Raw genomic sequence first — 10,907 nt, forward strand, 5'->3', positions numbered from 1 at the left:
TGCGTGTTATGCAAGAGGTTTAGTTGATGATGATAACGAATATGTTGATGCAATAGATGAAGCCAGTCATTGGGCATCGGGAGATCAGTTGAGGAGATTATTTGTTACATTGCTAATGAGCAGTTGCATAGGTAAACCGGAAACAGTTTAGAATGCTGTGTGGCCACAATTGTCTGATGATGCACAATTCCAGGTCCGCAAACAATTGCAAAATAGAGGTACAGATACATTCTACATATTATTTTTGTTATATTGCTAACAAAATATAAAGTGAACTTTAATGTAGGCATCTTAATTAGTATATTTTATATAAACTTATGCAGATTTTGTGTTGACCGAATCTCACAAGATGAACTTTGCTTTAGTGGAGATTGAAAAGCTGTTATATATTCATGGTAAGAGTTTGAACACTACAAGAAAAATCGTGAATCGCGATGGAAAAATTCCGTCGCGAATAGCGTTTTGCGACGGAATATATTCCGTCGTGTATTGGCTTATCGTATTTTTGTATGCGACTGAATAATTCCGTCGTAAAATATGGCGACGGAATTGGTGACGGAATAAGGCGTCGCAAATTTGCGGTGGAACTTATTCCGTCGCAATTTCGTTGCCATTTTAGAAACGAATATTCCGTCGCCATATTGTTTTTTCCGTCGCGATTCCGTCGCAATTTTTAATTATTTTTTAAATTTCTTTTATAATTATTATTTTTAAATAATAATATGAGCTGTTGAAAAACAATAATGCATTAAAAATAAAAATTAAAAAGTAACTCACATATAGACTGTTCTCTTGTTAAGTTTTGGATCATAATACTCAATGTCTGCAGCAACAGTTGTGAAACAATAACAGTTCTACTAATTTTTAAAATCCGTCCAAACTCCCCCATGACCTGCTTCTCCATGAAAAACCTAAAAAAGAAACCCCAAAAACATATCAATGCAAAACTGCCAAGCTTCTGTGTGATACTTAAGTGAACAAATGAATCAGAAGAAACTATAGAAACATAAGAAATGAAATAAAATGAAAGAAAAAAGGTTGCAACCTTATTGACTTCATTAACAACTCGAACTTTCATCAATTGATCAATAAGCTATTTGCATATGAGAAGGAAAACATTGCATGAGATCTAGAGTCTAGAGAGTAAAAATGTTTGCAAAACACATTTATAGGTCAGTTAACATTCATCAAATATAATAAATTAATTATGCCTAACTATAGATATCAAGAACATCTCATAGCTCATAAAAATTTGCATAGCCTCATCTAGAGACACCTTGATTCTGCCTAAAAGAAGGTTTTTGTTTACAATGAACAAGAACCAGCTATCAAATAACCTGCCACTTAAAAAATAGATAACTAGAATGTGAGATGTATAGCAGGCTCCAAATGCCTGCAATCATAAACAAATAAGCAATTAAACAATTATAAAGCATAAACAAATAAACAATTAAACATTTAAAACCATACCCGTGAGCTTGGAGTTATGACCGGCGAAGCCGAAGTGGTCCGGTGCAGGAGGAAGTGCCGCAGTCGCGACTGCCGATTAGAGCATGCATGACCGGTGGAAGAGGCAATGCCGCAGTGGTGACCGGTGGAAGAGGCAGTGTCGTAGTGGCGACCGGTGGAGGAGGCAGTACCGGCGACATGCCATGGCGAGAGGTGATTAGGTGAGAAAGAGATGCGAGAGGCTCAAGGGAGACTGGAGAGAGGGCAAGGATTTACTAAGGATTTAGTCATTTAGGGTTACTCCTAAAATACTATATTAAAAAAAAAAGTATTGTAACTGAATAATTCTGTCGCAATTTTTACTCAATGTAAAAAATAAAAATAAAAAAAAAAAAAATCTTTATTTCACGACGCAAAAATTGCCGTCGCAACTTCAATCGCCATTTCGCATAGACGATGCAACTTACATCCGTCGCAAATTCCATCGTTAATAATTTTCCGCCAAGATTTCGGGGGTTTAGTTTTCTCCTTGCGCCAAAAATCGCGACGGAATTAATTTCCGTCGCGACTTCCATCGTTAATTTGCAACGGGAACTATTCCATCGCTATATTGCGACGGAATAGTTTCCGTCTCGATTCGTGATTTTTCTTGTAGTGAAGGACTATCCTGAAATGCCTATGGCAAATTTTGCGGCCTTAAATGTTATATCGAACAGGTTTATACAAGAAGAATTATCATATGACTGTGTGGATCAGGAGAAAGAGAACCGGGAATTGGTAAGGCAGTTAACCGAAGAGCAAAAGGTCATATACAATGAGGTGTTAACCAATATTGATCGCCAAGCTGGCGGGTTATTCTTCATTTATGGTTATGGAGGGACTGGTAAGACGTTTTTGTGGCGAGCATTGTCCTCCGCTTTAAGGTCTCAAAGTGAAATGGTGTTAAATGTTGCATCTAGCGGCATAGCTTCGCTTTAATTACCAGGCTGAAGATTTGCACATTCTCAGTTTGCCATACCCATCTGTTAATGAAGATTCCACTTGCAACATAAGTCACGGCAGTCCATTAGCAGAGCTTATTGCGCAAAGCAAGTTGATAATATGGGATGAAGCTCCAATGATGCACAAATTTTGTTTTGAAGCCCTAGACCGAACTATGAGGGATTTGTTGCGCTTCAAAAATCCAAGGAGTTATGAAATGACATTTGGTGCTAAACAGTTGTTTTTTGTGGCGATTTCAGGCAGATTCTACCAGTAATTCTGAAGGGTACCAGACAGGATATTGTCCGGGCGAGCATTAGTTCCTCATATCTTTGGAAATCCTGCAAAGTATTTAGGCTAACTAAGAATCTACGCCTAAGAAGTGTACAATCACAAATCGAGGGTAAAGAGATCGAGGAGTTTGCAAAATGGATAGCTAATATAGGTGACGGAACTGTTGGTAATCCACGTGATGGTGAGTCAGATATTACAGTTCCAGGACATTTATTGCTTAAGTGCGAGGATGACCCTATTGCTACAATTGTTGATAGCACCTTCCCTCATTTTAGACTAGGGATTGGCAATCTGTCATCTCTTAATGATAGTGCTATTTTGGCTCCAACATTGGATGTGGTAGATAGCATTAACCAATACATGAATGATCATAATCTGACTGAGGGTAAGACTTACTTGAGTTGTGATTCTGTTTGTAAGTCAGATTCAAATGTTGATATGTTAGCAGATTTGCACACTCCCGAATTCTTGAATGGCCTAAGATGTTCTGGAGTACCAAATCATGCTTTGACATTGAAAGTTGGGTCACCTGTTATGCTCTTGAGAAATATTGATCACACACTAGGATTATGCAACGGTACAAGGTTGATTGTTACTAGGTTAGTTGATCACGTGTTGGAAGGCAATATCATGTGCGATACAAATGCAGGAACAAGAGTATTAATTCCTAGAATGTCAATTTAAAAAACTGTGGATGTTCTAAAAAAAGCTCTGCGCATTCTCCTCGATCACGATCTCCGACGGTGATCGTCTTCGATCGTGTTCTTTGAACGTGGATCTCTCTCCTAGTCATGCCTAGGAGAGTTTCTCCCTAGTGTATCTAGGGCTCTGTTTAAATGGCGTTGTGGAATGGAGGTTTACATGTTGAGCGAGTGATCAGAGATCTCTGCGTAGTGCGATCCATAATTTATTTTATTTTCTGTTTGTGGCTTGGGTGGTGCGTTTTCGATGCTATGGAGGCGGGTGCGAGTACGTCGATTAGCCAAATTGAGAATAGATGGGCTGATCTCTCTCTGGCCGATGAAGAAAACGGTGGTCTACAGGCGCCGGACACCCAGATCATCGCGGCAGACACATCTCAATGGGAGCTGGTGGGGCATTTTCTCACCGATCGGGCAATCAAATTCGAACACATGCAGCAGGTATTGGCCGCAGTCTAGAGACCAGTCATGGGAATGCATGTCGAGCTTCTCGATGAGAATCTGTTTCTCTTCCATTTCCCGCATCCAAAGGACATGCAGCGTGTCCTTGACGACGGCCCTTGGTTGTACAAGAACAATTTGCTGGTTTGTGCGCAGATCAAACCGGGGATGACACCAGAGGAGGTAGACCTGAATGCTATTCCATTCTGGGTCCAGATCCACGGGTTGCCGGCAGTATACGCATCGCATGAATTCATCGCAAAGATAGGGAATCACGTGGGCAGTTTCATGGCGACGGATCCTAATCAATTTGGAGGATCATGGCGGAGCTTCGTTCGTATCCGTGTCATGCTGGACGTGAACGTGCCGTTGAAGAGGAGGATGAAATTAATTAGAAGGGATGGTACGTCCCAATGGATCACCTTCATGTATGAGAAACTGACATTCTTCTGCTTCTGTTGTGGGATTATGGGACACACCGAGAAGTTTTGTAAGAAGGTCTACGAGGAAGGGATTGAGCCGGAAGATTTTCCGTTCGGTGCATGGATGAAGGCAGGCCCGAGACGCCAGGTTAAACCGGTTGGTGCGCGGTGGCTCCTACCATCGAAAACTTAAGAGATGGTTGTAGAGCCCGGGGATATCTCACAGACCGTGGCCTTGGCAGTGGTGGAAGAGGGGAATGGGATTTAGGGCGAGTTGAAAAGACGCAGGGAGGGGGAGGAGGTGGCGGGGGAGGATGTGGGGAGGGATATCGTAATGGAGGAGCGCGCAAGATCATTCAATTTGGCGAGGCTGGGATCTCAGTCCTACCCGTCCCAATGAGCGTTTTAAGCTGGAACTGTCGGGGTCTGGGTGGCACCCGGACAGTTCGCAAGCACATGGGCATGGTAGCCCATGTGAGACCCAATTTTATTTATTTAATTGAAACTTTGTCTATTACAAGCAAAATCGAGAGTTTGAGAGTGCAGTTGGGTTTTGAGGGGATGTTGAGTGTGGATCGTGTAGATAGAGGTGGGGGATTGGCGTTGTTGTGGCATGATGCGGACATGGCGAATCTACTGAGTCTTTCTGAGCACCATATTGATGTGGAGGTGTATCTGCCAGATAAACCTCAATGGCATCTCACGTGCTTTTATGGGAACTCGGATCAGTCTTTGTGGCATGAAACTTGGGATCTTTTGAGGCAGTTACGGGATCGTTCGAATCTTCCTTGGATGGTTATTGGGGACTTCAATGATATATCCTGCCAGTCCGAGAAGCGCGGACCCCATCTTCAACCGGAATCTCTGATTGACGGCTTTAATCAAGCGCTGAACGACTGCTCTCAGATCGATCTGGGCATGGTGAGCTCTCGTTTCACTTGGGAGCGCGGCCGCGGAACTAGCAGATGGGTAGAGGAAAGGTTAGACAGAGCCGTTGCATCGATGGGATGGTTGGAGCTGCATGAAAATGCGGAATTTCATAATCTGTTAACCTTCGAGTCGGACCACAATGCAATCTTTTTTAATTTGGAACCGCAACCAATAAGGCAGTCCGCGAAGACTTTCAGATTTGAGTCAGCATGGCTCCTGGATGAGGGATGCGGAAAGGTGGTGGATGTGGCTTGGAGACAGTCCGCGGGCTCAGATTTTCAGCTCCGCATCTCCCTATGTGCGCAGCACTTGAATCGTTGGGGTGGTGAATATAGACACAAATTCGGGAGGCGCATTACGGTGCTTCGCCGGATACTGGAACGGTTGCGTGAAAGCAGGGCGCAATCGGATGTTCAGAACTACTTGGAGGCCGAACGGGAACTAAATTCACTTTTGGATTAGGATGAGTTGTTTTGGAAACAACGTTCCAAACAGCTGTGGCTTAAGCATTGGGACTCGAATACCAAATTCTTTCATCAAATGGCCTCTTTCAGAAAACGGCGCAATCATTTATCAAAATTGAAGGATGCGCAAGGAATGTGGCAGGAAGGCGCGAATTTGAATTCTGAGATCCTCAGGTATTATAATTTTATTTTTCAATCCGAACCCACCCAGACTCGCATGTTGGAACGGGTTCATCCTAGGATCTCCGAGGATATGAACGCGACCTTACAGCAGCCTTTCACAGTGGCTGATGTCAAGGCTGCTCTTTTTTCTATGGCCCCGGAGAAAGCCCCGGGTCCAGATGGAATGACAGCTGCGTTTTTCCAACATTTCTGGCCAGTGTTGGGCCACGATCTCTCCATGTTCGTATTAAATTGTATCGAGTCAGGTTCTTTCCCTGCGGGGCTTAACGAATCTAACGTGGTTTTGATACTGAAAAAAAAAAAGTCCCGGAAAAGGTCACTGACCTAAGGCTAATTTCACTGTGCAATGTGGCATATAAAGTCATTGCGATAGTTTTGGCAAATCGACTTAAAGGTGTGCTGTTTACGGTGGTATCTCAATCACAAAGTGCATTTGTGCCCAACAGGTTACTCACAGATAATATTATTGTTGCTGGGGAGGTGGGCCATTTTTTACGACGAAAAATGAAAGGGACCTTGGGATGGGCGGCCCTGAAGGTTGATATGGCCAAAGCATACAACCGTATGGAATGGAACTATTTGAAGGGAATGCTAATTGCGCTCTGATTTAACCAGAAATGGACCAAGATGTTGCTCTACTGTGTCACCACGGTCAGGTACTCTATTCAAGTTAATGGGGTCGGGGTGGGATCAGTGTATCCAACCCGAGGCATTCGCCAAGGGGACCCGCTTTCCCCGTATCTTTTCATAATCTGCTCCGAGGGCCTGTCGGTTCTTTTACAGCAGGCCGAGGGGTGTGGTGATATTCATGGGATCCGTATTGCGTGGGGGGCCCCGGCCGTGACGCATTTATTTTTTGCGGACGATAGTCTTCTATTTTTTAGGGCTACTAATGGGGAAGCTCAATCCGTTAAGAAGTGCCTGGACAGGTACAGTGTTGCTTCGGGGCAATTGGTGAATTATGATAAATCCAGCATCATTTTCAGTTCTAACACTGGGACTGAGGTGCGAATTGTGGTCTCTGAGTGCCTGGGCGTTCGGGAAACGGTGGATTTTGGCAAATATCTAGGATTACCGTCGGTTCTGGGCCGCAACAAAACGGCAACCTTTCGCTACATAGAGGACAAAGTCAGGGAACGGCTTGGATCATGGCAACATCGTCTGCTGTCTAAAGCAGGTAAAGAAGTTATGCTCAAGAGTGTGGCACAAGCTCTCCCTATCTTTACTATGTCGGTCTTTTTTATTCCAGGTCGGTTATGTGATAAGATTGAAAAACTGTTTAACCGGTACTGGTGGGGTGGAGGTACGTTAAACGGTAGAGGAGTGCACTGGATGAGCTGGTCACGACTAAGTGTGCCAAAATGTCAGGGAGGATTGGGATTTCGACGGTTACATGAATTCAATATTGTTTTATTAGCTAAACAAGGGTGGCGCCTCCTCACTACCCCGAATTCACTGATCAGCCAACTACTGAAAGCAAAATACTTCCCTAAGTGCGGCTTTATGGAAGCAAGTATTGGCAACAACCCGAGCTACATGTGGCGTAGCATTATGGCAGGCCAGACAGTGTTGCGCGAAGGTTTGGCACGACGCATTGGTTAGCAGATCCGTCCGACGCCACGCTTCATACCCCGCCTGTGGATGCTCTACGGGAGGCCAGTGTCAATGGCCTTATGAACGCGCATGGACATTGGGACGTGGATATCCTTAATGAGCTGTTTGTCGAAGACGATGTGCGCAAGATTATTGCTACCCCCATCGCTCCTCATCTTCCGGGTTCTTGGCGTTGGGTGGGTGATATTCATGGGGCGTATTCGGTTAAGCACGGGTATAGGATGTTAACGTCCGGTGGAGCATTGCAAATACCTGGAGAGTCCGTGATTTGGAACAAGATATGGAGCCTGCCGATTCCGCCTAAAGTGCGTAATCTAATTTGGCGATGTGCTCGTGATATTCTTCCGGTGCGAGAGAATCTCAAGGCTAAAGGCGTATGGATTGGGGGTGGATGTCCACTCTGTGGTCTCTACTCGAAGACAGCCGAACACCTACTAGGTGAGTGCTGGATTGCGAGGCAGGTATGGGGGAAGGACGACTTGCTGCAAGGGGCTGCTATTCGCGACTTTCTTGATACCACTCTCGCAAACGCGGATCGGGACACAGCGGTCCATATGGCTGCGGTAATGTGAGTGTTGTGGACGGTCAGGAATGATCGAGTGTGGGGGAATAAACAGTGGGAGCTTGGAGCGATACAGAATCATGTACTCTGGTTGCTTTCGATTTGGAAGGATACCTACAAACCATCAATTTCCACCGTGCAACGAGTAGATGTACAGGTTCGTTGGGAACCACCACCACGGCACTGGTTTAAGTGTAACGTCGATGCAGCATTGCTAACTAATTTTGTGGGCTTTGGGGCGGTTCTTCGGGATCACGGAGGTGGTTTCGTGGCTGCAAAAAATGGACGTTTGGACTGCATTCGGGACCCCCTGATGGCTGAAGCCGGCACAGTGAAGGAAGCTTTGTCTTGGCTTCGCGGTCTTGGGTATAGTAGTTTAATAATTGAAACTGATTGTTTATTGTTTAGTAATGCTTTTAATTCTAGTCCTGTGGATTTTTCATATGTTGATTATATTGTAAAGCAATGTGTTGAGATTGCTAATGACATTGGGAACGTTGTGGTTCACCATGTCAAGAGATCAGCGAATCATGTAGCCCATGCTCTTGCACAAGCGACTGATTCCTCGACTGACTCGAGTGTGTGGTCGATTGTACCTCCAGTTTGTATTTCCAGTTTTTTGATTGAGTAATGAGATTGTTCCTTTCGTTTCAAAAAAAAAAAAAATTCCTAGAATGTCACTTACACCGTCAGATCCAAGATTGTCTTTCAAATTTCAACGGAAGCAATTCTCGTTGATGCTATCCTATGCTATGACAATCAACAGAAGTCAAGGACAAACACTTTCTAAAGTGGGATTGCTGTTGACAAGACCTGTCTTTATCCATGGACAATTGTACGTAGCTGTTTCAAGAGTTAGTAACCCAATGGGTTTGAAAATTTTGATTTGTGGAGAAAATGTATCATATCTTAGTACAACTAAAAATATTATGTACAACGAAGTCTTAAACAATGTGTAATAACATTCCACAATTTATTATTTCAAATTTAGTAAGCTTTTAAATGGTATATTTATTCTTCTTATTATATTATACGGAATATTCTATGTACTATATAGGTAGTCGTGCATCGCATGGGTTCAACAAAGAGAGTCTTCAACAATGTCTAATAAAATTTATAAATTCATCATTTCAATTTTATTAAGTTTTTAAAATGTATATTTTTTCATCTTATTATATTATACTGAATATAATATAAATAATATATATAGTCGTGCATCGCACAAGTGCAACTACTAGTGTATAAAATAACATGAAACACTTAAGACTATAATGTCATACTCGGTTTGCAACATAGCAAATTCTATATATTCTATCAACAAAATAAGCTTCATTACTCATTGATCAAATATCTCAATCTAGTCATGCTTTCATAATAAATCATATTCTCAAATGATCATGCTTCTTTACTCAATAAAAACATCATCAGATCACATAGTCAAATAATTCTTCATACACAGTAACTTAGCAAATATATACTCTGTGTAGCAATTTTTCACAAATTCCTTCATAACATACTCGTTTTTAATCCAAATTCAACGAAATCAAAGCCAAAACGTGCGTCGAGACAGTCCCAAAGAGCCGAGCCACAAGGGCCCGTAACACTCGGCCCGAAACGACACGTAGTTGAGCCACAAGGACCCGGCCACTGCACAGATTCTTCTCAACATCAAAGTCAGGGACCTGGGGCGGGACTCCACATGATCCGCCCCTTGTACCCCGTTACTTCACCGGGACTAGGCGGCGGCCCTCCTCTAGGGCCGTGCCCTAGTCCCGTGCAAGCACGGCTCTAGCCAGTGGCCCTCCTGATGGGCCGCGGCTAGGGCCGTTAATCTGATCTGGTGCACACTGTGTTGTGCACCAGAAGGTTTTTCATCTGCAAAATCCAATCCAAACAAGTCCAAAACAATCTCAACAACTCACAAACAAATACTAGCTCACTTCTAAGCATAAACACAACAAAATCTCATAGTTTCTACTCATTTTTACTCAATATAAAGGCTTCACAGAGCCAACTTTCAAAAAGGAATCCATGGGGTTATACCTCTTGTAGTCTTCTTCTTCTTCTTCTTCTAGCTGGGAATCCACCTCTTCCTTAGCTAGCTACAAACTCCTTCACCCCCTACACATCCCCAACCAACAATACAAACCAAGCTTAAGATAGAAACTCAGAGATAGAAGGCAACAGGGATGGAAACCTTAAGGAAAAGAGATGAAGGGGTGAGATGAAAGCTTAGGATCTTACTGTTATTTGGCCTCTTCTTGTAAATGAAAGCTCAGACTTGGTTAAGAAGCAAAGAAAAGAGAATCAGGAATGTGCAAATGAGATAATGAAGCTTATAAAGGGTGCAAAACCCTATGAAATTCTCTCATGATTGGTGGATGGCAAAGATGTAATTTCCTATGGCTAGAAATTGAATCAGGCAAAGATTTTAGATGTCTAGTGGTCCACCATGCTCCATGGACCAAGGGTTAAAAATCCTATTTTAAATACTTTGGAGTTGAAAATGAATTTTCTCAAAAAGCTATTTAGAGGAACACTGGTTTAAAATCTTTTTGAATTCTCCCGGTTTCACTTAGATTGATTTCTCGATTTAAAACTTGCTACGCGAAGTACTCGAACATTTAGGAATTTCGAATAAAATGAATTTTGGTGTCGAATTAACTTGAAATGTGACAAAAATAATTTATTCAAACACCAATTGGTCGCAAACAAATTTAATGGAGTAAAAATGGCTATTTTGGAATTTCTTAAAATTGGATTTATAAAATAAAATTTTGGGTTGTTACAAGCATAATCCAAACCGAAGAAGATGGAGATTGGCTCGTGTTTGGACCTCTATTAACAAAGTGTTGTGGATTGGCAG

General features: G+C 42.8%; 2 protein-coding genes across 2 annotated transcripts; both read left to right on the forward strand.

Annotated features, from left to right (window-relative positions):
- Positions 1 to 2,121: 2,121 nt before the first annotated feature.
- Positions 2,122 to 3,408, forward strand: LOC109173359. Its single transcript, XM_019322596.1, has 3 exons — positions 2,122 to 2,372; positions 2,458 to 2,541; positions 2,691 to 3,408. Exons 1-3 carry the CDS (start codon positions 2,122 to 2,124, stop codon positions 3,406 to 3,408), a joined length of 1,053 nt encoding a protein of 350 aa, XP_019178141.1.
- A 3,084-nt stretch (positions 3,409 to 6,492) lies between these two features.
- LOC109173362 lies at positions 6,493 to 8,672 on the forward strand. Its single transcript, XM_019322597.1, has 4 exons — positions 6,493 to 7,042; positions 7,115 to 7,168; positions 7,471 to 8,042; positions 8,151 to 8,672. Exons 1-4 carry the CDS (start codon positions 6,493 to 6,495, stop codon positions 8,670 to 8,672), a joined length of 1,698 nt encoding a protein of 565 aa, XP_019178142.1.
- Positions 8,673 to 10,907: the final 2,235 nt, after the last annotated feature.

Source organism: Ipomoea nil, unplaced genomic scaffold, assembly GCF_001879475.1.
Source record: "Ipomoea nil cultivar Tokyo-kokei standard unplaced genomic scaffold, Asagao_1.1 scaffold0480, whole genome shotgun sequence".
NCBI classification, from domain to species: Eukaryota; Viridiplantae; Streptophyta; class Magnoliopsida; order Solanales; family Convolvulaceae; genus Ipomoea; species Ipomoea nil.